Source organism: Aythya ferina, assembly GCF_964211825.1.
Source record: "Aythya ferina genome assembly, chromosome: 9".
Taxonomy (NCBI): Eukaryota; Metazoa; Chordata; class Aves; order Anseriformes; family Anatidae; genus Aythya; species Aythya ferina.
In genome coordinates this window covers 18,382,790-18,409,082 of record NC_140305.1, presented here as the reverse complement: position 1 = coordinate 18,409,082, position 26,293 = coordinate 18,382,790, and the positions used below count along the sequence as shown (strand labels likewise).

The 26,293-nt window shown below is 39.1% G+C and overlaps 1 protein-coding gene and 1 long non-coding RNA gene across 3 annotated transcripts in view; one reads left to right on the top strand and one right to left on the bottom strand.

Moving 5' to 3' along the window:
- The window catches only part of ARMC9 (armadillo repeat containing 9), a 63,962-nt gene that overhangs the window by 5,224 nt on the left and 32,445 nt on the right, over positions 1-26,293 (bottom strand). Inside the window, 12 exon segments of the mRNA XM_084529094.1 lie at positions 706-759; positions 761-878; positions 5,184-5,316; positions 8,771-8,895; positions 11,737-11,852; positions 12,623-12,727; positions 18,348-18,406; positions 19,327-19,417; positions 20,512-20,586; positions 22,632-22,708; positions 23,515-23,654; positions 25,521-25,644. Of these exon segments, the coding sequence (XP_084385220.1) occupies positions 706-759; positions 761-878; positions 5,184-5,316; positions 8,771-8,895; positions 11,737-11,852; positions 12,623-12,727; positions 18,348-18,406; positions 19,327-19,417; positions 20,512-20,586; positions 22,632-22,708; positions 23,515-23,654; positions 25,521-25,644 (1,217 nt within the window).
- LOC311441231 lies at positions 6,469-12,417 on the top strand. Of its 2 annotated transcripts, XR_014695849.1 has the most exons (3): positions 6,469-6,606; positions 6,723-6,815; positions 7,851-12,417. It is a non-coding gene; the product is annotated as an uncharacterized lncRNA (long non-coding RNA). The 2 variants fall into 2 exon arrangements; XR_014695850.1 differs by having other exon boundaries at positions 6,469-6,815.

Here is a 26,293-nt window from a genome sequence, read left to right as displayed (position 1 = left end):
TCCATACGTGTTTACTGTTGTGTAAGCAACTGAGACCAACATTTCTATTTTAGTGGGCTCACACTGGCAGGCCTAGAGCATGCTTCCACCTCTTCCCTCCAACCTCAGGTCCCTGCCTTCCTCTCCTCTGAGCCCACTGCAACCTAGCACTGCTTACGCTTCTGCAGGCAACAACACATCCATCTGGTTCTCAAATCCAAGTTTCCAGCAGAATGCTGACTGCCACAAGCAGCACACCATGCCTGGCAGCCTTCTTGCTAGGCTGCCCTAGCCCATCTCCTGAACCGTCGGACATCTGGTCTACATTCAGTGCAGCGCAGACACACCCAGGAATCCAAATTGAAGAACGTTAGACAAGCTATACAGTGGAGTGAACAAGTGTCTAAAGAAAAGGAGACAGTCTAATGACATCCAGAGAACGTCTAATCTGAGACTAGAAGCTTCCCCCCATACTTCTGAGCCACTTTTCTCCACCCAGAGACAGGAAAAAGCACGTCTCCAACTGTTCACATGACAGTCTGGAAATAGGAGCAGTGTTCAGCAGGATATAATTCCATGGTTGTGCATCCTGCAGATGACAAGTACAATGTCATATACTCCTGGCACATTCGTAGAGTACGACTTCATTCCTGGAGAGCTCCCGCAGAGCTCCCTCCTTTCCCATCCCAAGCGCTGACAAGGAGAAGGGTGACTTTTTCCACTTACTCTGTCTGCTCCTTGTGGATGATCCTGAGGAGCTCGGCCGGCTCGTTTGCTGGGGACCAGACTGAGAAAACTGCGGGGCAATGGTCGGGAGCTTTCCCTTTCTGGGGCTGGCACTCTGCACTTCAGGAGTGCGAGGGATCTTGGGTTTGCTGGTAAAGGCCGAGAAAAACTCGCTGTGGGAGGACATGGAAAGGGTTAGTAACACACAGAGAAAAACATACGCACAGAAAGTCTGCAACCAAGTGAAACCTGGCCTGCTATCACCACACCAGAATGCCCCAAATTCAGGGTGACTACAAACGGAGAGGAATGTGGCACCACAGGTACTATCCTGGGGTATGTACTCACCGCACAGCCTCCCTAAACTGGGTCTGTGGACCTGTCTATCCTACTCAAACCTGATTATTTGGACAACAGGATTGAACAGGTCCAGGTAAGCCCCTTGCAAATAAATAATAGATGTTTGGCTTGTGTTGTATAGCTTGTTTTCTATTGTCTTCATCATATGCAGACTCATTCTGAGGTACAAAAAGCATATATGAAAGCTACAGCACAGGAATAAATCCTTCTAGGGCACAAACTATTACATACAGGTCATAATATTGGCAGACACAGGCATCCTCCCTGGCTCCCAGCTGTGACAAGATTCGTAGATCTCCCAAAAGGTCTTTGTCAAAAGAGCAAAAAGCTCTGATGGCATCTATAAAATAAATTCCCTATGCACACGGGTTCCTTGTTCGTGCTGAGAACACAAACCAGCTGCTGTTATTTCACAGTCTGCACATGCTGCAAGAATACAATTATTTAAAATGTAGTCCCTAGCTGCGTGAGGACACACTGTCCTTCCCTACCCCTAGCATCAATATATTCTGATACACAAAAAGTGAAGGCTACCAGGAAATAGTAAGCCTTAAATAATTTTGAATCTATATTCATGTTGGCTCTAGTGAGTCAATTTTCTCTTAAAAGGAGAAAAGATTAAACTGAAATAACAGCTACATGAAGAAACACATCATATTAAAGGGAAGTGAAAGCAGAGCCAAAGCAAGAGAATCATAAAGGTGCCATCGAAAGGAAAGTGATTAAAATTTTATTTGGAAAGTCCCCATGTTATTAGCTCCATCAAAGAACCCTTTGTGACCATCAGAAAGGGTGATTAGGAGGATTTTCAAGACATTTAATCCCTCCTGCTCTCCTGGGAATGCTGCTGAGTCAGTGATTAGCCATTCCCCTGCTTCACCTTGCAGGGAGATCTGTCAGCAAACGTTTCTTTTATATTTTAAGTGGCATTAATTGTCTGCATTTTGCATTTGTATATGTTAACTGTTAAGGGCAGAGACACTCTAACTCCTTTCCTCAGAGCCACCTCTGCAGCCCTTTACCTATCACTGAGCATGACAAGCATTAAACTTGTAGCGTTTCAAAAGGGAAGGTGGCAGATGGCAGCAAAACCAGCAAATCCAAGCCAAAAAAAAGTAAGATTGGCTAGATTCACCCCAAGCCGTGGATCCCAGATGTATTTAAATGTCTCTCTCCATAAAATAGTTTCATTGTTATTGCTTGTTTGTCGTTTTATTCGCTCAGATTCAAGAGTTGGGTTTTCAATACACTTGTGCCAGTCATGTTAACCTCGTGTGGATTACGATACGCTGACACAGATGAAAAAGCAAGACCCAACAGCCTCACAGAAGTATTTGAGCCATAAATTAGTTTTTTTGTTATTTGGCACTAGATTAAAAAAGTTGCATCTGTATTCCTAAGCACTAAAAAGCATTTTTATAGCCATGAACAATCTCAGTTTCACCAGAGTAACCTAGGCAGCTCTACACACCTGGGAGACAAAGCACGGTAATGCAGTCAGTCACTGGACTTGATGAAAGAGAAAGAACATATAACAGTCACGTACGATGGCTCACATATTTACAAACTCTCTGGGAAAGGATTATATGAAATAAATTGGTAGCAAACACCATAAAGTTCAAAGAAAAATTCTGCTTGTGTTCTGTCAGGATGTGTAGGATGTGTCCATGTATGCAGGTGTCCCAGAATGACTTTCTCCTACAACAATAAAAAGAGACCAACAGAAAAGAGGTAATCCTCAAAATACCATAAAAATCCTTCTATCTGTCTTCCTTTAGGACTTGGCCAGATGAAGAAAGAAGCAGCAAAATCTACTGTGGAAAAATGTTCTATAGTATTTAGTAAAAAAGTCATTTGTGACAATGTGTGGTAATTCGAGAGCAAATGTTCTAACAAAAAATAAATCAGAGAAACCTACGTTTGCATTGACAAGAAATAAAACTGATTACTTGGAAAAAATTAAGATAGTTATTAAAAAGTGCACAACAGACTGACACGGAGATCTGAATAACCAACCAAGACATGTGAGAAGACTCGACATTCAAATACGAGTTATGGACTGCTTTTTCCAAGACAAACACACTTGGACTTCTGACCAGTTTTACCTGATTATAACAAAGGTGAGACTATTAGAAACCAAAGAAGGCCCCTACAGAGTTTAATCTCTTTACTGTGACGATGCTGGTCATAGTCACAATAAAACATAGGGAATTTTTCAAGCAAGCCTCAATCGTAAACTCAAGTCTATTAGGCACAAGTTTATGCTTGATTAACTACAAGGCATATAACAGATCTATATATGATCAAAACGCTGCATCACCACAAGTCAACCTTCCTTTTCTCATACATACCTTTTCTAGGAACGTCTTGGTATTTGCCTAGTAGGAAGGGAGGCAGCTCTTGTGGTAGACATATGACCAAAGCAGTGATTTATTCACTCTGTTTTGCAAACACATTAAAATACACTTCCAGGGAGGAAAAAATGAAAGAAGAATAAAAAGGCAGGGCCTAGTCGTTGCAACATGAGCACATGAACAAAAGACCCCTGACACAGAAAACTCTGTGTTCTGCTTGGACTATGAGTGGTTACATTCCCATATCCGTAACTCGAGGCTGCTTTGTAAATAGAGATTATCGTTTGCATGGTAAGGAAGCATACACGTACAATGCACAGATACGATCTGCTTCTGCAATACTGCATCCTTAATTTCAGTTAGGGATCCACCTATTAGTGATATTTATATAACCTTGTATTCAGAAAGAGCAAAGATTACTAGGGACATACCTTTTAAACAATGGATTATAACTGTAGAGAAGCAAAGCTTCACACTAAGGTAGGGGACAAGATACTGCCTATTTATGATCTCTTGCAAGCAAATGCCTGAATAGTAACCTCGCTACATCAGCCAGTGCACAAAGCAAGCAAAATTTTGCCATCAAATTCTGTTTGTATTTGCAGTATGTGCTTAGATACTGTTATGTTAACACGGAAGTAAAACCAATAATGCAGGAACAGGGTTATGACTACTACGCACTTCAATTACTTGCCAGTGCTAATTTGTTAACAGCATGTAATTTCTCAGACGTCACCATTGGAAGAGCAAAATTGGAAAAAAAATATTTACAAAGGCATCTGTAGGCCAGAAAGAAACAAAGCTCTAAGCAGAGAATCTAGCTTTCAGAAGTGCTAGAGCTTTAACTGACACAAGTAACTGAACATTTCTGAAAAAAAATCAGACCCATAGAAAGTCTGTAAAACCTCTCCTTTAACACATCTCCACCCATTCTGTGTTTTACTCTTGGAATGTATTTGCTTTTAACATTTCTCTACACTCACTGTTTAAAACTTGGCCCAATCAAACTACCTTTAGGAAAAAGCTGTTAATGTCTGAAGGACACATGTGGGTCCTGAAAAGCTTTGGTAAACCTCGGTCCAATTCCTAATGAATTACTAGTTCTCACCCAGTATATAACATCACAGTCCTCCATATGAGGAGCTTCACAGAGGACTCAATGCATGAACAGGAGAGCAAGATCTTTCTTCTTCTTTTGACAGATTTTCTTTTTTTTTTTTTCCAAGATAAAATTGAAACCCATTTTGTGAGAACTTGTAATATTTTAGTTCTTTCTTATACCCACCCAGCAAATCAATCATCAGGGATTCTGGTCAGCTGTGTTAGCAATACAGCATGTTTAAACACACAAATCCACTTAAATGCTTAATTTCTCTTTTGCATGTTAATTCCTGCCCTGTTCCCATTGCTGTCCCTCTTTCTTTACTGTTTAAATGATTTTTCATGGGGTACAGTACAGTCGTCTACGGAAGCAATCAGGAAGTTTTACTTGCAGGAGACCGGGTTGTGCATACATGTGACGTTCATTAATAACGTCTTGCTTGAGGTTTCTCCTATTCTGGACCAGATGCTTAGAAATTGAACAGCTGCCGCTGGCACTACTAAGGGTATTTTGTTTGGCAAGCACTGCCACAGCTGTCTCAGACCAGACTACATCATACATCAAATGACTTCACAGATTGTCTTTACAGCAGCATGGAATTAGCTGGTAAGTCCCCTCAGACTCCTCTTGCACTCTTAGATACTCATCTGAATAAATCATACCTATGAGATTGCCCATTTACTTTGTCCTGGGTGAAGTCAGTGGATCGAGAAGACAAGATATTGTCACCACCCGGGATGCTTCGGTCCGTTCTATGGCCTGATGAGAATACTTTGGACGACTTCGTCTCAATTGCTATTCAAAAAGGAAACACAATTCAGTGAGAAGTTGGCTCTTTACAATTCACTAGAAATACAATCAAGTCACGGCTCCTGCTGTATGAAAGAAAGGTTGAGACAAAAGTAGGCTACTGAGTTACTGTGGCAGAGTTTATAGCTCGTCAGCTGAGCCAAGGTAACTGCATGTGTGCATCCTCCTAGCCCTTTGCAATTGCAAGGTAAATCATGCTTGGATCATTTTCAAAGCAGCTATACTCTGCATTCATCAGTTAAAATATATCAGTTATTAGCTGATACCTCATTAAAGCCACAGGAATGCAACCTCTTGCAGTTGTCTGTCCACATCTGTAGTGACAGGCAGACATTGCAGACAAAAAGCTGTTTTAAACACCTCCATCAGAACTGAGGTCTGTTACATTTGCTCACTAAACCTCACATTTTGCCTTGTGCTGACACAAAAGGGAAGGACAGGCAGCTTGCTGAGGATCACAAGGCTACCGAGATGTGCAAGTCCAGTAAGAGCCTAGGGAAAATTCCCAGCTCCATTCCTCCGCATTCCTCCCATGCCTGGGACAGGCTGCCCTCCTGTTTTTATTTGCTCTCACTTGCTGAGTGGGATACCGACCAGGCCGCTTCCAGACAAGCACCTGGCTGCCCAGTTAATGTTCTCTCTGATATTCACTGGATATGTAAATAAGGTGACCAAGGTTCATCTTTAGTATGCAAGCCTTCTATTCATAGGAGACAAAAAAAAAAGTCATAATAATAATCTCTTTACCAAATTGATAAAAAGTGAGGACGGTCCCAGACAGAATCGGAAAAAAAAAAGAAAAAAAAAGAACATGACTCAAGAACAGATGAGTAGATCCAGGTGCAGAGAACATTGAGAACTACTTTCATTTTTAGAAAACAGAAGAGGATAAAGGTTTCTTGAAGCTAAGCTTTGCTTGAGACATGACATTGATGATGCTGACTGTTCACGTGAAGCTTTTATTCTTTTCCTCTCCCCCCCCATCTATTATTATTCATTTCATAACTTGATTGCGTGCAACTCTGAAACCCAAAATATTCATGTGATGTGGGAAAATACATGCTGAAGTGAGCAGGTTTCTGGTGCTGCACGATGACTGTCAGACCGAGATCTGAATTCAACGCACTATATATTCCATTTCACAGCAATGACATTTGCCTGGGCATGATGGGAGCCCCTAGAAGCAGTACAACTATTTTTACATCTTTCTTACGCAGTGATTCCTGTTTTATCTTAGAAGGCACTAGAAGAAAAAGGGCACAGAAGCTTTGTATAGTAAGATTTTTTTTTTTTTCTAATTATGGTTTCAAGGGCTTGTTTTGTACTGTTTTGAATCCAATGTTTTGAATTCAATCTAAGATTTACAAAAAACACTGCCTTTTGGAAAACAGGCAATGTCCAAAGATCCAGTCCAGTTACAATGAAATGATCTGCCATGGGATCCAGCAGTGCAGTCTCTTCTCTTCATTTCTAAATCTCAAAAGGTAAGATAGTTAAGCATGTATTTCACTGGCTACTTGCAAAAACTGAAAACAAACCTCTGGCAATCCTTCTTTGAGTAACTCAGTGTTGTTTTATAGCCTCAGTTAGTGCTAAGAATTGTCTCTGTCACGCATAAAAATAATTAGTCTTCTTATATGCATAATGAATATAAACTTGCAATATGCTGTATATTCTGACTTCCAATTTTTTCCATGAGAAGAGACGGTATAATCTAGTTCTCTAACTAATATCCATCTGTAAGCAGTTTTGACCGAAAATAGCTAGCAAACTTTTTAGTGGGTAAAATTAAAGTTCTGAAAATATGAATACATTAAATTGGCAGCATTTTCTTCAGCACTAAGGCATTAAATCAACAATCTCCACCAAAATGATGAATTACTTCACTGACTTGCTCAGATTCCCGCTTTAAGCCTCCCCACAAACCTCTCCAAGCAAGCCATCCGACAGCATCAGTAGCACAGGAAAGGTGACAGAGGTGAGTGAACATAAAATATTATCAAAATGTGGTTCAGAAGGCATGCTGGGCTCCTGGTACCTGCATAATACCTTGGAAATTACATCCAAAGGTAGGTTTTATCTACAGTACATTTTAAAACAGGAAATAGCATCACATTGGGTACCTACTTTGCTTAATTTCCTTTACAAAGCATGAATACGCACAATCCCTTTTTAAAAATTATTATTCTATACAGAAAAACTGTCGAGTCAGCATGCTTTCATTAGCTCACAGCCTCTGTTCTGAGCTGCTGCCTCTGACCAGCTAATTAATCTCTGTGTGGAACAGAATTAACTCTACTCGGCATGCTGCTGTGTCAAGCAAGGCTTGAGGACAGCGGCTCTCTGTTCATGCACAACAGCAAGGACCAGAGTGCCCATCTCAAACAGGAGCTTCAGCTGCTTCTCTCATACGCCTTTTATTCAGCACGTTGTATTTATCAGCTCTAGGCATTATGCAAGCAGATTCCTGCCTGCAAGATCTCGGTTACTTTTCTCAGAATCCTTTTCATTTCCTCTAGGAAATTTAAAAAACAAGAAGAAAAAGAAAAAAGCCTGCTATTCCTTTGCTGCTTCAAAGCATATTTTTCAACAAAGTAATGGCAGGTTTTTGCCTGAACTTATTAGTAATTCTGTACCGGATATGCTTCAAGATCCTTTATCTAAGACTGCAGAACATTTTGCTTTAAAACCCTGGTTGGAAATGTTAATGAATCCCTGCAAGCAGGTTGAAACTCACATCAGAAGTTCCATGATCCTGTGGATATTGGAAGATGAGGAAAAGTATTTCAGAAGCCTATAACCTTTTAAACTCCAACACATGCTTCTGAACTCTCGGGTCCAGCTGAGTCTGCATTAATTTCTGTTTAAGTTGCAAGGACGGAATCGTTAGCAGCATCACCCACAATGCAGCTACACACACAGGGCTCCCCATCCTCCACAACCCTTCATGGTTTGAATGCAGCTGCAAAACGAAGCAGAGAGCTGCAGCTGCCTTCAACTTTAATACAGAGGACCAGCCAATCGAGCCTGCAGGTGCCAGCAGACAGTAATTCATTTAGATCTGAACAAGGGTATATTTGATCAAGTAAGTAGCTTGGCCAGTTGGGAAGTGCACTGTATCTGGGCTGCAGCTCTCTCCCTAGGCAGAGGATATCACGGAGTGAAAGAAAATATACTTTGCTTGTCGGAAGCCCTGGGAATGATCCTTGGCCCTACCACAGGAAGGGAGATGGAGCAAGGCTGGTGTGGCTGTCAGTATCTACTGACCACACATCACCTCCTGCAGCCATTTATCCAGCTGGAGCCAAATGCATGCCCAAGGTCATGCAGACTGCCCCAGGGTCTACAAACAGAGACCCAGTTCCAAGGCTACATTTAAAAAATAATAATAATACTAATCAAGCAATGAGCAATAACACCATTTACGGAATATCCTTACACGATGAGGAAATGCAGAGGTCAGAAATGCTGGACCTGCTCCCACCACAGACAGGAGGACAATCACTCGGCAGAGACTGCAGTTTCTCATGCCTATCATGACAAGAGACGGCATCGTTTTCTGGCCTGGAGGAGAAAGGAGAATGTAGGGTGATGAATACTTGCAGTCTAAAAAGTTACAGGAAAGCAAATTCTGATTTCTTCTCATTGCCTGTAATAACATGGAAGAAATTAAAACACCTATTTTTTCACTTTGCAAACTAGTGCCAATGTCATAATTTAACTGCACCACTGCAGCTCCCCCAACCCAGCTGATGTTATACATATTCGGAATTAACATTTTTTCCTACAGCAATAAAGAGCCAAGGAAAGGAAACCATAACTCCTTGCAGTCTGAAGACTCAAAATACCAGTAGGACGCTTAAAGAAAAGAATATAGTAGCAGGCCTGAAAGGTCTCCAATTCTCAGCTTTTTCAAGGATTTAGGGTTTGCTCCTGAGTATTACAAGGATTTTGCTTTATAGAGAGCAACATGCAACACTGGCTTAAAGTAGATAAGAAGTAGAACTGCTGATTTCCCAAGCGAGGTGGATCAATGAGAAACTTAAGCAGCTGAAGGACAGAACAGGGACAAGATTGCTCAGTAATAAGCAACAAAATGCAGCAGAAGCAAGACGGGTGTGAAACGTGTGTGAAAAGAAGTTGGCAGACGCAGCAAGTTTCCCTGCCCAATATCAGGTTAAGGTAATTAGGCTATATTTCTAGTGAGAAAGGATGCATTCCAAGGAGGCAGTTAATGATTTCACAGCTAAGTCAGTTTCTAAGGAAACAGCGAGCAGAATATTGAGTAGCTCAGTCCCTCTTGAGTGATCTCAGCAGTGAGTCTTTAAAGAGGAGGGAAGGGAAAGGAAAAAAGCAGCTTTCCAATGTTTCCTGGCTTCCCCATACAACAGGAGCTTGTCCATACAGGGATCCCATGACAATCCATCTGAAGTAACCAGAGATTTGTCTGTACTGGAAAGTCGTAGAAAAATGAGCATGGAATATCTGCTTCATGTGCAGTAGCTATTCTGCATTAATTTTCTGTGTGAATACTCCTATTCAGCACTGGAAGCCCCCCCCTCCCCTTTCTGAGGTATGAACTAACAACTCAAAGAGACACATTATAGTATCTCCATCAACTGCTTCCTTTTTCACCTTGTTTGAGAAATGGAATGTGTTACATCAGGTCTCGCAGAAGAACTTCAAACGGGTTACATTCAATTCTGAATGCAAGCATTTACATGTGTTTTTATGCAGTTTAACTTTGGCTGAATCAAAAACTTCAGATGAACTGTCCTGGGTTGTTCCTAGGTAAACAAGCTGTACAGGAGAGTAAGAAGTCTGACATTTTTCATACCATTTCATTTGATGCAAACATGAGACACTTAAATAATTTAAAAATTTGAAAGCAATATCTGAACTGGATGTATTTCATATTAAGGCAGCTATGATTTGGTTACTTTTATTGCCCTCCTCTTCCTAAGAAAGTAATTTCCTCATTTTACTAAATGAATTCTTACTAAAATTAGAAAGACATAAAGCCTCCAAAGCTTATTCTTTTCTGTTGCAAAAGCTACCTCAAGCATGTTACTATTTACTGCAGTTTTCTTGCACAAATAAATTATATACAAAATGTAAACTTCTAATTCACAGTGGTATCTCATGCTTCCTACATGCAAGCACCAAATACTCTTATAATTTCCACCACTTGGCAAAAACGGAGGGAAATAATTTCCACATATTCTTCACCATGCTAGACTTTTGCTGATGACATTTCTCCTCTCTAGTTTACACAATAAGGTGATCTGTAAAGAAGGCTTCACCCACCACTTTTCTCAGACCCAAAGCTACTAGAACCACTATGTAGAGAAAGATTTTTTTTTTTTTAAATCAACATGATTTTTTTTAATCACACCTCAAGTTGTGTTGCAGAGGCAATAGGCTGCAAAGCTGTCCGTAAGGAGATTTAAGCTTTGACACAACAAAGTACCAGTGTCACTCAGGTAATCCCGGGATTTTGTTAAGCAAACATTACCTGGGTAGACGGTGATAAAAAGAGGCATTTGATCACTTCTAGACATTTTTCTGGTACATAAACTGTAGCACATTACATTGCACCAGGAAATAAAAGCTATTCCCTCAGGTTTGCCACTGTTTTTCTGACTTTTCCTTGGCAAGTCACTTCATTGTCACATGCTTGTTTTCCTCTCCACTTAAAAAGCAGGAATGCAATGCTTAAACACTCCCACGGTAACTAAAATCTACTCCTGATAAATATTTTAAGTTTTCTTTATATTAAGTAAGGCTACCTAAACAGCCAGTGCCAGACAGTCAGTCCAGCTCCTCTAGTCTACCACTGGAAAAAGTACCAAGCAGTGGAAGTGGGACCTCGAACCTGGTAACAGCGACCCCACAATGAACCAATCAAACCAAGAGCAAGGTGTCACAGACACCCCATTGGATTTTTTTTTTTTTTAAACAGGAAATCAGACATACTAAGATTCGTCTTTTCCATTTTCTTTTTAGTGTGTTTTATGGGTGGGTAGCGTATCTGTCTAGAGCAATATACTTTTTTTGCTTATAACATGAAGATCCCAGTCATCTTACACACTCCATGCAACTTACAAATAGAATATATTGTGAGAAGAAGAAAGAATTAAGAACACACAGGATATAACGCTACTTTAAATCCAACTGATCAGTAAACACTTGTTCAACTATTCAAAGTATGTGGCCTCAGCCAGCAGACCTTTCTCTGCCTACAGCACTCTTATTTCTTCTTTCAAGTGATCTTTAAAGAATGACAATGCCAATGCACTTTCAAGTATGGAGATTTTATTTATCTGGCAGTGGGGATATTTGTTAGGTCACTTTTTAAGTTAAAAAAAAAAAAAATCCTGCTTTGCCTCATTTGTTTAGACTTACATTGGGTACGCAGTTCTGTGATAACCTGGTGTCACAGGTCTCTGGAGAGGCTCGTCTATACTCTGCTGGACACTGGGAAACAGCTTCTTCTTGGTTTTTGGAGTATGAGTCATTATCTGATACACAGGTAATAAAGAAATTGAAACAAAAACAAACAAACAAAGAGAAGGTAGCGGAAAGATCAGGAACTAGAACCACTGAAAAAAAAAAATCTGTAGAAACACTGCAACAGCAACTAAGTTGTGTTCCAGTATCAGTACATGAAATTCCGTGGAATCACTACAGGTTGTCCCATGACATCTCATCTCATCACTCATTCATCATCACTGTAGCCGGACCTGTGTGCGGACTTTGACATTCAGAAGGCATACAGCCACATTTATCTCACATTAAATTGCAGCATACTAAATGGCAGTTGTGACAACTTTTTTTTTTTTTTTTTTTACTTAATGTCTTTTTGATGCTTGAGGTAAGACATACAGTACTTGATCTGGCATAAAGATTGAAGGAACAGTTAATTTTTCAACTTTTTTTCTCCCTGTCAAAATAATTTCAGACTAGCAGAGTGTTTCAGCGTTAAGTTGCTCAGCGCTTCGTTTTGTGTGCCACAGAGTCAGTGATCTAGCACTAAAACCCTAAGGCTGTCCTTAGCTTATTACCAAGTCACAGCCTGATTACCTCCCAAGAAGGGGCAGCTACCTTTTTCAAACTTATTCTATTTCTGAACTACAGCTTAGAAAACAAATAGCGAAAGATTTGGACTGCCATGCAAGTCCAAATCAACAAAATGAAGAAGAAAAGATTTTAGAAGGTGATGAAACCACTGAAATTAAACACTTAACCCAGCAAATTCATTTATTTCAGGATCATACTAACTGGTACTCACTCCCAAGTACTCAGTTGTCAGCAGCTTCTCTCCTGTAAGTTCTCCCAGTTGAGGTTGTAAAATCTCATCTTTGTCCAGATCAGCCTCCATGATGTCATGGTCTTCCTGCAACAGCAACACATGTTATCTCAGCCCACGTTCCAAGGACGTTTCCATTTTAAATTTAGTTCTTACTTCAGTAGTCACTTGGATGATATCTACTTTCCAGATAAATGACTTAGTACTGCACATGTAAATAGTAACAGGCAGGCAATTTCTATCAAAAAAGCAGATAGCTAAGAAAACTCACATAAGCTTTTGATAGAAACAGAAACTACAGAACCCTGAGAGGAGGAAACACTTCTTTCTCTACAAATCCTTCTCCAGAAGGCACAGCACGAATTTCAAAAGTTGTTCTTCAAATTTCCTCAAGCTCAAATCATTATTCCTTGCGGAACTTAATAAAGACTCAGGAAAATCTCAGCAATTGGTATTTTTGTGGAACACCACATTCTAGTCCGAGGAGGTGCAATGCTCCATCTTTAACAAGCAGCTGCTGTGAAGTTTGGAGTTTTAGTTTTTGCAGATCTAGTCATACAGCCAACTTAGTCGTGCAATACAGACTGAAAAAAACAACCTGATGAAGTTTCTCAGCCACGCTGGAAGCTGAGAAAAGGATATCCTTGTTTCATTTTTTTAAAAAGTCAATTTTAAAACTAAAACATACAAGACAGTTATCTTTCAAGCAAATAGAATGACAGAGAACTTGTACGGATCTTGCTATGAATCAGTATCATGTGACAGTAATAAAAATTATAGATTGAGATTAGATTATCACAAGTAGCAGTAAAAATAAAGTAACTACACATTAAAACAATTCATAGTCTTTCCTGAACACAGTGCTAGCGTTCGATTAGGTAAAAATGCCCACGTATATGTATTCAGCACTCTTCCCTACACCTTCACAAAAACACTCAAGTAATTTACTGCTGCTTATTCCCCATCTGGGGGGCAAAAGCATTTTATTACTTATTTTCAAGAAAAGGGAGGCATAATTTTTAATGACTCGAGACAAAAATTCCTTATGGCTGGGCATGCAAAGCTCCTCTGAGGGCAGTGGTTCCTTAAAGGTGAGACCAGGGGCAGCCATCTGAAAGCAGATGTTTCTGGAGCAATATGAAGCAGCAGCAGCAACTCAGCTTTGCACCAAATCTTTAAAGCTCACAATTCGGGGCTGCTACAAAATTCTTGGAAGCAGTACTTTAGGATACCAATATATTGACAGTCCTCTGTTGACTTTATTTCACACATACAAAAAGTAACCAACTTCTCAAGTGAGAAGTATCCAGAATTCACTCTCTCATGTCTATTTCTGGTAGAACTGTGGTGATTCGGCTTTCATACAAACCAAGAAGTATTAAAGTTTGAGGGACTCCTCCAACAAACCAAAAGTAGTCATGCATGACAGTATTTTTGCTTGCGTTTTGCTCTTGGAAAGCAGTTTCTTCCGAGCTGCCCGTGATAACCTAGATAAGAACCACCCCACACGTAGTAAAGAAAACAGATTGCGACAGTAAATGTAAGTGACTAAGAAAAACTAAATGACTTGTTAGAGTAAGGTATATTTAAAGTAATGTAAAAAGCCTGTTAAAAATGACATTAAAAACAATGATCACTGATATCCTAGGCAAACTTTAGAGGCATTAGATGTCTGTGTATGAACAACAGACTTCTGAGGTTTAGAGCAATTTTTTCTTAATTTATTTTTTCTGTATATAGATTTAATAAAAAATAGTTTTTACAAAGGTACTTTTGAGATACCAGACTGTTAATCCTCTTCATCCTCCTAAAGATGCATTCTCCTGACACTCAGCCATAAAGGACAAGGCTGTACAGGACCTCAGGGAGATGTTCCATCTGCCTTTCTCTCCAAAGATATGTTAAAACCAGCTGGGAAGCCGGGTAGGTGTGAAAGGTAACCCAGATAATGGAAAAGATACAGATAAACACTTGTACAGTAGCCAGCAATCACCTGTATCAAGCAAATCAACAACAAAAACAGACTAAACTCCACAATATACTGTACATGCTTTCGCAAAGATGAGCTTTATAAATAGTCTGGTGGAGATTTTCATCCAGCTACCATGCATGCATGATGTATTTAGCTTTTCTTCACGGATCTCCTCAGCTTCCCCAGGTTCCACCTCACCCAATATGCTGGTTGAGGCATTCTGCCACACGGAGAACAGCAGTTTCTGTCTCTTGGGAAGTACCTCTCCCTGCCAATCTTGCTCTCTAACATTATTTACCACAGCAGGTAACTGATCCTGAACGCTTCCCTCCTCTAGCTCCTCCTTGCACAGAAGGAAAGCTTTGACATATGTACCGTCATCCTTCCACCACTGCAACACCACAACTGGTGCCCCATTCACCACTGTTGGCAGCAAACCTTTAATGCAATGGCTCGAAGCCTCGTGATTAAGCTTCTTCCTTTGATGTACCCTTCGTCTGAAGTATATTGTCACACTGGAGTTTACTAATTTTATTGCCAGGTGCTGAGTGATGGTGACATCACGGGGTGTTTGATAAATGGTCACTGTACAGTTATCTAACATATCTCGAGCTTGTAAGTAAACTTCTGAGCTAGAGCTATGATATCACATATTTACTTTTACAGGCAGCTTTTTAAGAAGGTCCAAGTCAAATAAAAAAGCAAATATAAAGATTAAATATTAAATATAAAATACGTTAGTATTTAACAGAACAGTCAAAAGAATATTAAGCACCAGAAATTATGCATTGTAACCGTGGCTCTCATCACATGCCAGACAGCTCATATAACGAAGTGGGCATATACTCTGGAAAACAGTGCATCCTGAGCTCTACATAAATCAATGTAAAGCTTGGCAGACAAACCTTAAAGCCATTTTTCTTCTGAGTAACACTACGCAGAAATTTTTCATATATGCTCTGATGTCACACACTACAGAATCTTAATTTCCAAGTGTGTGACGTTCTCTTAGAAATCTCAGGCTCATCCTCCAACAAGCTCAACCACAACTTGGCGGCAGTGTTTAGGAGAAAGTCAGTACCACAAGGTCTGTTCAAAGCCAGAAGAAAATTCAACAACTTTAAATTAATCGCAGGCAAAAGGAAAAAAAGGAAAAAAAACAACAAGAAAGGTAATGGTAACAGCATGGGGATTCTTCACATGTTTTTGGAAACAAGAAAAGCTTGGGTAGAAACTGCAACTTAAGAGTCTGCATAAAAGACTCACTTTGTTATTTCTTAAGCTGTGAAGGTGTAAACTGGTGCCGAGTAAACCAGCAACAAATGATGATATCAGCAGGCAGTCTGAATGCATGTCACATATTGTCACTAAATAGACGTATAGGGAAATATATTGTCTGTAGTAGCTTTTAAGCATTATGTCAAGGCAAGGCTTCCGACAAAGTCTTTCAAAACTTTGTGCTGCCAGATCACAGCACCAGATGTTATCACAGAACTCCACAGAACAATAACTCACAGCATTTCCAAAATACAAAAGGGCCTCAAGCACCGAGGCAGTGAGTCAACAGAGCTTTGCTTAGTTAAGAAAGTAACAACATTATGAGTTTTGTATAGCCTTTTGTTGCCACAGTTTGTATATTCTGCTTTCTGAAAGACCGACAGACCAGCCCTACATGGAACAGAACAGAATTACAGTGCCAGAAGCAGTTACAATGTAGGACTCGCCACATCATTATTATAGAAGTAGCTGTAAAACTGCCTGAATTAAGAGTTTTTCCTTTTCTTTTTAATATAATCTCAAAGCTATTGTAAAACTGAAACCAGGCACTTCTCTGTTTCAAGAGCTTATTGTTATATTTGAGTAAAATAAGGACTGACAGAAGCCTGTTACACATTTCACATACAATTGGTTTGACTTAGAGCCTTGGCTGGGATTGTGAGCAGCAGCAACTCATCTAGAGGACATGACTGAATAGGAGAAATCATCAGCAGGAAAAAAGAAAAGTAAAAACCACAATAAAAGTATGCGACACCATCACACAATTTAAAGCCACACCTTTCATGAATGGTGTCCCAATCTCTGTGATTTCATAACAGATCATAGTAACCTTCAAAATAAGGATACTGGCATTCAGGGGAAAAATATCTCAACTTTGAATACTCACAATACATCTGAGACACCGAAAGCCTTGGAACACCAGCTAAAAGGTGTTAACCAGTTAAAAGGTGTTAATCCCTGGAAAGACCACCTTGCATATAAAGCACTGGTTTTGGTCTGAAGTCATGGAAAGAGAAGATTACTGAAAACACACTTCAGAACTTCAAGAGATGATACAATTACAATAATCCAATCCTAATAGAAAAAAAAAAAAAAAAAAAAAAAAGAGTTTGCTGAACCCCTTTAGAAGAAAAAAGAGCTGTCTGTAAATGAAAGCTTCCATACAGCTGTAATGTTAGAATTTCCACATGGCTGTAAAATTAGGGAAAGGCACAAGAGATAATCTGGTCTAGGCTTCTCACGACCTATTGTGCCACAACACAAAACAGCTAAAGAATGCAAATACAATTTTTTTTCTGGACACTGCCAAGCAAAGGCTGGATCCTGCAAAGTGATACGCTACATGGCTACAAGTAAACCACACCTTTTACAAATGGGATGTTTGCATATTTTTCTGTTTTCACAATGTAACAGGTTCAAAGTTCACTTGAAAATACGCTCAGTCAACCTGCAGCAGCAGGGCACCTTCTGGGTTCAGCAGCGTCACCACTCTTGCTAAGCATTAACGTGCAACAAGCTAGCAAACACACACACAACAGGCTTACTGAGTTTTATGCATCTTATTCTTTGTAACAACACCAGTGAAGACTGTTACAAATTTCTTAAACATTGTTTACACCTTGCTTTGATGGTTAATTTAAATCACAGAATCACAGGATCCCTTGGGTTTAAAGGGACCATTTCGGACCATCTAGTCTGACTTCCCTGCCATGGGATCATGGCGAATAAACTAATTACACTACGTGCTGTCTACACCTGGAATCCTATTACCCTACGCAAACAGCTTCTTAAAAAATGCTGAAGTGAAATCATCAGTATAAAAAATTTTGTTAACAGTGCTGGAAATATACAGCTCACCAGTTTACGCTATTGTGCTGTTTCTGATACTTGCTATCTTATTTTTTTCTTCTTCTCTTTTTATGGCAGTTATTTTCAAATTTAGAATTACTGTTTTCCTTCATCATAAACAATTTATGAAATATATTTAAAAGTTTCTAAACAGCAAAATGAAGTCACACATTAAACAGATAAAGATACCTTAAGAAAAAAAAACACAATATTTTAAAAGCTATTCTGGTGATATACTGGATCATTCACTTCCTTTATATTTAATTGCTGAAATAAGTCTGTTTGAAAGCAAGATTTCTACTTGTGCTCATCTCTTTACTTATTTCCAGCTATAATCCTTTATTTATCACAAAGGAGGTGACTTGTCAAAATAAAAGTATAGGACTTCAGATGGAGTAAAGGTAATGTAAACGGATACAATTTTCTTGTTAATATTACCATGGTAATTAAATAAAACCACCACCACCAAAATCAACCAAAGGTAAAAAGAAAAGAAAAAAAAAAGAACACCTCCATGGAATAAACAAGGTCTGGTTTACTGACAGAAATACTTTTTGTCTAGAGGACTAAGGATTTTTCTAAAAGGTTCCAGAGGGCCTTTATACTTACTTCCTCATCCTCTTCTTCCTCTTCATCATCAGACACAGCACTGTCATTTAATGGCTCTTCTAGAAAGAAGCAAAACGAAACTCTATAAGAACACGTCTAGCCTAAAAGAATCTCTAGTTATTGCCCCTCTTTTGGAACATTCAGATTTAGCTTGCTTCTCTTATAGACACACCATTCTTCTCAAGACAACTATTGGAATTATTCGCTCCTATTAAGCATGCTAGAAATCACTGAAGCCAATTCATATCCAAGAAAAAAAAAGGCAGAAACAGAAACACTTGGGAATGGTTCTTTTCTCATAAATCCTACTATGATGCCTCAGTGTATTTACTGAGGAGACTTGAATGAGAGTGTGTGCTTGCAAGTTTGTCTATTTTTCAACTAACTTTTAATAAAATATTCTACTTCTCTCTACAAGCACTTCATTATTATACTGTCCACAAGTAAAAATATTTTTTTAAAACTTTTGTGCAATATAGCAGAATACAGAAGATCAATACGAATTTTAAAAAAACAACACAGCACACAACAAAACCCCCCAAGGTCAGCAGTGTATCTGCAATAACAATTGCAGATAACAGAGCTATGCTCCTCTACAGAACGAGAGATGAGCAGAGACTGACATAGTCACTAAATCCTGCTTTACAATCTGTATCACCTGCTTATTTTTGCAGTTGACACTGGTCTCTTGTTACTGTGAGGGCACCGGCATTAAAAAAAAAACACAGACAAAGGCATTCTGTTTACAGTCCCAAAACTTCAGGATTGGGAACTACACAGCCTTTTCTTTCTTCTTTATAAATGTAACACAAAAATCAATTTTAAAACGTATCAAATCCTGACATTAACTATTCACCCTCTCTGAGCCCATCACATTACTGTAGTTCTACAAGAGTTTCAATGCCAAATAAAAAAATGAGCCTTCTTCTGACTTTTATGAAAGATGTACAGCTCAGATAGCTGCATATGTTCCTCTGACCTGAATTGAGCTGCTTGATAATAAATTCAATCTGCCGGATCATCTCTGCACTTCCTTCCTTGATAAAGCAGCGCAGAATTTCTTCCATTCCCTGGATGGAGTGGAAAACATTGCTAGGTTAGTGCTTCACGTGACCACACTGACAGAGCACTGTCAGCTAAAATATCACTGTTTTGTTGGGAAGAATATTGGCAGTGTGAAACAAACTGTGTCCAGCAATAAATATTCCTTTTTGTCTATACACTTCCCAAAGGCCAAAGAAATGGGATGTGTATATTGCTTCTAGATTTAGATATGGAAGTATCCATGATGAGCAACAAATTTTAATAGATCTGCTGCTTCCACCTTCTCAACTCAGTTCTTAACACAGGCGTCAAGAGAAAATGGCAAATTTGCCTTCAAAGAGATAACTATGAAAGATTTAGAGAAGGAAAGCAAAAGGCAGGACTCTCTTTGACCTTCTCTAAACTCCGTTTCTTCCTTTGCAGTCCCTTATAGGCTTGATGTTGTGCCTTTAATCATTTAAGATGACATTCAATCCTTTGTGTTCTGTTAGGTAAAACATCTGACAACAATCATGTCTGTAAAACTTTCTAGGTTAGTCCTTAAAATACAAGGATACACTGCTGTCCCTGGAATAGCTTCATCAACCCCAAGTCAAAACACTTTCGTTACCATTAGACTAGCTTTCACCTGAATCAGTTCCTAGTTCTGTGAAAACCTTCCTCCCGCCCTCCCCAGCTAACCATGTCTAGACCAGACAGGAAAAAAAAAAAAAAGCAGCAAGAAGAACACTTATCCCCTTAGCTCACTTGAGCAGAATTACTTAACTCAGGGAAGGCCATAAATAGCAGGTCAGATGAAAGCATCTTCTGAGCCACATCCAATCTATGAAATGCTACATGGACAACTGTTCTAAAATAACATCTTTCATTTATAAACTAAGAAGGATCCTTTATGCTGCTGGGGCTTCACCTTTAGGAAAAGGCTAGCAAATATGGCAAAAATGTTCAAGATGTACATTTATACCTGTTTGTATATCAAAGGTGGAGGGCCTCCTGCGGATTCCCTTCTCAAAATGCTATGCCTATGACAAACCTGCTGCACGCCACTCAACAGATACCCACACACGTCATCTTCAGTGGATGAAGTGATCTCTGTGCTAAGCAAAGCAGAACTTCTTACCATTGCTCTGGCTTCTTCTCGGACAGAAGGGATGGCGAGAATGCTATACAGTGCTCCATTCACATATGGTTGTATCTAAGAGGAAGAAATACTTGCCAGTAGTCAGACCACTAAGAAAAACTCTGACATTCAGCCAAGTAGACTATAACCAAAATTTAAGAGTGAAGGAACAGAACCAACTATGTTCAGAGAGTTTAATCAGGGTAGCCTACACACTTGCAAAAATTCCCACTTGGTAAGCAGTGATTTTCTGGGGGAATGCAAGTACACTGTGACATGATTGAGCTAAACCAGTACTGCTGTGTGTTGATAGTCCCCACCCCTTTTTTGAAAATGTGTTAATGTGTTCTTGCAAACTGACCTAGCCCATGGCCAAAAAGAAAAAAAAAAGAGAGAGAAAGGAGAAAAGCAGAAAAATTAGGTTAGTTTCTGACTAGCACTACAAAAAAAAGGAAAGGACAAACAACTGGGACAAAACTATGTCAGCATAAACACAGACAGGTTTCAAGCACTGTAGCCTTAAGCAGGATGATAAAAGCTGAAGAAATGTAAAAGATCCTCCCAGTCAGCTGCCTATTTACTGTCCCTCAGCAGAGGCAAAAAAACTTGGTAATATGATTAGTGAAAACCACCAGATATGTCAAACTACTTTTAGTAGCACTTATGTGACCCGTTGTGTTGGCCAGTTACTGTTGGAGCACTAAGACGTCCAGTCATCCTCTGACTGTATTTTGGAAAAACGAACAAGTGAGCTAGGCAGTGAGCAGAGGAAACAAGGAAAGACGAGGGATTAGTATTTACACAAGGGCTCCACAGCTTCTCAGAAAGTTCTCTTGGCACCCAAGAGAGCTGCCCTGTACCTTTGACTGCAATAACAAAACTTTCATCAGTTGCACTGGTACAAAGTCCTAAGAATCCATCCTTTAAAAGAAATTTCAAGGTCCTTCTAAGGCACAGACTTCAACTGTATCACAGCGTTTTCTAAATATTTCAGTCTAGGAACTGGGATGTTATTTTGTACTACTATGTATCGTATTAACTTTCCCATTCATAAAAACAAAAATACTGAAAGAGTTCAATAAAGATATGACAAAATTCATCTTAATTAAAACAGTGCCAGTAAAGAACTGATCTACGCCCTCTGATTAATTCATAAAACCTGGAGCTAATAGTTCATTGAAACATTCACTGTTTCCAGCTTAAGTGATAAACAAAAAAACTTTCTTGATGATCCAATCATTAGATATAAACATGAGACCCCAGAGTTTTTATTTTGTTCTTATTGGATGTCCCAAACCACCTTGCAAAATCATCAAGGAACTGATCTAGAGTATCCCGGTAAACCCTCCCTCTCTACGATTTCAATTTCATAAAAATATTTGTCTGCATTTTCTCCTTCCTTCAGTTCTACCATATGGTTAAAAGAAGTACTCCTCTGCAGAGAGAGCTGAATCAATGCTTTACATAAAACACAAATTTTATCAGAGTGATGTCTTGAAAACATTAGGCAGAAATAAACTATCACCTTTAACACTTTCCTCTGAGGTTGTTTAATATAACATCTATGGCACAAGTGTGTCTGGAGACAGAAAAGAAGCTTGAACCCCAAGGCAGTAAAGAGGCAGATGAAACAAAGTGGCAGACAAAAACATATTTGGGCTTGAACGTCACAGGTGTACTGCTTTCTTGTAACGTTCTTTAAATTAGCAGCAGATTTGTTTTTTTGTACCAATGTTTTACATAATGGCTTGCACCTCAGCTCATGAAGTAGTCAGACCAAATCCTCTCGGTCTTGAGATAACATTTAAACAGTGTCAGAAACAGCAGTCAAAAATGCATGTGGATTACACGATAGCTGGGCACCTACAAGACTTTCATTTCTGGCTATCAACCTGTGTTAAAGGAAGACATAATTACATCTAGAAAGATCTGTGTCCAATGAAATCAAATTCACAGAATTGTGAATTTTAGGAAACTTTCGAGGTACTTAATTACTTGAAAGTCTAACAAGGGAAACAAAGCCAATTTATATATTTATTTCTGTTTCTTCCTTTCTTGCCTTTTTCATCTTTAATTTTCCTTTTTACCTTTTTCTTAACCCTAAGTTGCTGTACAAGTACCTCATGATTTTCATGGCCAAGAAGATCAGAGAGAACTTTGAGCACATGGTTTGAAATCCTTGCACACATTTTCTTCCCTGCAAAGGGAGAAAATAAATATGCTTGAAAAAAAAAAACAACACCAAAAAAACCAGCAGATCAGAGAAAGTGTCTTAATTATTTCTTAAAATCAGTACTAAATAGAATGAATTTACACAGAGCAATGCTGTTCCTGCCAAATGCTGCTCATAACTGAGCTGAAATTAGTGGAGTTTTCCAGTTTTATACAATCGCAATCTTGGACAGGATGCAACACAAAGGGATTTAACAACGTTAAACAAAGGCATTATTTTTCTTATGCCAAGCTCTCTTCCTTGCCTTACTTTCCTTTTTAAAACGAAACTTACTTTAAGGTTCTTTTAAGTCTTTTAAGACAGGAACCTTATTTTCTCAGGGGACATCTCTACACAGTAAAGTATAGCACACAAGTATTTCATTTCACATGGTGAAGGTTAAGCTCCTTGCCATTAGTGATTAAGTCAGTTCTGACTTTCTTTTACATAAACAGATCTCTTAAATAGTAAGTGTCCTTCTAAAAGTGGACCTGGAACGTAGGAACGACAGTCCTCACATGTTGATCTGAAAAAAAATCAAATCTTGGAGGGTTTCGTTGATTAACTGCTTCCTTAGTTCTTGGGACTTTGGTCAAGCCAACCACCATAGTCTGGGATTCTTGGGAAAGAGATATGCTCATTAAATACTGGTTATGACACTCAAATGTCACTAGTTGGTTGAGTCTCAGCTACTAAATATAGTTACTTGAAAGAATCCAGGGATAACAGTAAAAGGTTTCAGGATCTTCCCTATCCACTTGGAATAAAATTGTAATTCAGAAGTTAGATACCTGCACTCCTCAGACACAGATTCATGAGCAAGGCAACAGCATACTCCAGTGTGTAATCAGACAGGCTATCTGTATCTGTCAGAACATCAACCAGCCAGAAAATGAGCCCATCTTTGATCATTGCTGACTGCAGTGCACGCCTAGGATTAAAAACAACAATACACACAAAAAAGCAAACCACAAGGTAAACACCTTTTGAATACATTTATATTGAATACGAGCACATTAAATACCTACTGTATCTACCTGCCACACGCTAGCTCGCCAACAAAAAAATAAACTGCTCATTTTGCAGAATCAAACTAGTGAATTAACAAAGCCTGGTAAGTAGACGCAGATTCCTGTAGGGTTAGAAGACTGAAATACTGTTGGGTGTACACCTGCAAATTGCTGGGGTAAGTTTCATTGTTTTCTAAGGCTAATTCCACCTAATACTGCATTTTCCATTGGCTTCAAATTGGTTTAAAATAAGAAAAAAGCAAACAAAAAAACAGCTACACATAACAGACCCATAAAACAATTACTGTTTGACAAAGCACTATAGCATTTTTGTACTGCTGATTAGGCTGATGCAATCTTTGCTTAGATCTGTTTGCACTTTCTCTAGGGATTGTTATATTGTGTAAATTTTTTCCTCAACCTGTAGTTGTCTCTGACGAGTGCCAGGTGATCAACTGTGATTGACTCCTGCCACAGAACTTCCTAACTTAACAACACCAAACATACACACCCCATGTAGAATTTTTTTTTCTCTTAGAATTGGTGGAAAATGTCTTACTGAAGAACATCATTTGTTAATTACTTTATTTCTTACAGCCAGCAAGTCTAAACTCCAAAGATCAAACGGTTATTTCCTTGGTCTTAGTATTTGGGATTTAGATTACCCTTGAAAACTCACACACACTTCCTCGGTCCTGGATCGTGGGGTAGGCCTATGCCAAGGACTGAGGCAAAACAAGGGAGCATCTGACCCTATATTAAAAGTCCCTCATGTCAAGTATCTGGCATTAACCTCCTATAAAACGAACTGTTATTTTTCAGATTGAAAACAAAAATTACAGTGGCTTATTTCACAAAAATGCTCCTGACCCCAAAATTCAAACTCAACTGTTCTATCAAACACTGCTTAAATGGAAAAATCATTTTGTCTAAGACTGGTTTAGGATTTCAAGCAGTAGGGTATGAAGATTTCTTCTCAAATATATGTAAGGTATTATGTAAGGAAGCAGTGCAGAATCTTATGTACATTTCCACATACTTTATCTACTGAAAATCTAAATGAGGCAAATTCAAGAGCAGCACTTATTCTTCAACAAGCCCAAACAAACAACAACAACAAACAAACAAAATAACACAACTTGCAGTCTTAATTTAGAAGAGAGAGATATATTTATCTCCTTACATTTAGTTAGCTATTCAGAGCTGAATATTCCTCCCAAATACTGTGAAAACAGAGGTCCTAGATCATAGTTACTTTTAAAATGAGAGCAATATCATGCACTTTATTGCATTTGCATGAAATTTCATTTGAGTCAGTAATTCAAAAGGAAAAAACAGAATAGCCCATGTATAGACAGCTCCAGGAAAGAGGATCAACAGCATGAGAATGAAATCCCTGAAAAATGTTTGCAGAAAGGATAATGAAAACATTATGCATGGGAATGTAAAACAGCTCTTTTTTTTTTCTCCTGTGTGGGATTTTCAGAACTTTCTACATTAAGACTTTCACTTCAGTTGTTCAGTTAAAGAATACATAGAGAAGTGCACAGAGTTGTGGTACGAGATTTACGTTTACTTGAGTCATGACAGCTGGTAGGAAATCAGGTTAATTCAGTCAGCAAAACTGAATTCTCCTCCATTATAAATGACACCGCTTTCATCGGTCATCAGAGGGTCTGATGATTGTTATGGGAAAATCAAGCACTCTTCTTTCCTCCCTGAACAGAGCTTAACTTAGCCTGCATTTCCTCCCCTGCTGTCACCACTGAGTGCTGTGCTTTCATCACCTGAGGCTGAATTTCTGCAAAGCCCCCAGAACATTCTCCCATGTAAGGGAATCCTTGTCCTCAGCTTTCAGTCTCTCCTCCAGCAATCGCAGCAACAGTGGGTTCTGAGAAAGGTAGAGACGACCTGGTGCAAAGAGCGATGAAAGAACAGATGCTGAGATATCAACTTATGACAGAAAAGTTTTTTCTCCTTGAAAGAGCAAGTTGGATTGACCTTAGTTTTTTCCTGAGGAGCCACAATGTGCCAAAACCCAAACAAACCTGAACAAATGAGTTGTCTAGCAGACCAAATCCACCCACTTGGCATATTAGAGGTCCCTACCTGCCTAGTTAGTACCTCTGCTTGTACCACACAGAATCCACTATTCTTTCAGAACATGCTTTCTGATTTATTACAGTTTTACATACTCTATGAAAAGAACTGAGATGTCCAAAGAGTTCAGGAAAGTTAGGTGTTACTGACTTTCAAAGGGATTTCAGGTCCTAGCAATAGTTAGCTTCTGAAGAAACACCAGACCTGATGGCTAATGTGGGACAGGCAGAGATATGCAGTCTGGGAGCAGGTTTGCCAATACGCACTTTAACTAGTGGGGAATTTCCCCTCCAGCCCCTCCATATATATATTTTTTGACCTTCATAAAGAGACTGAAGCCTACATAAAGACATCAACTGGCTAGGCTCCTGCACAGACCACAAATCATCAAAAACAACAGAAATGATGCAAACACAGTGTCAAAATGAAAACTTTCCAGACACTGAAAAACTCTTTTGAA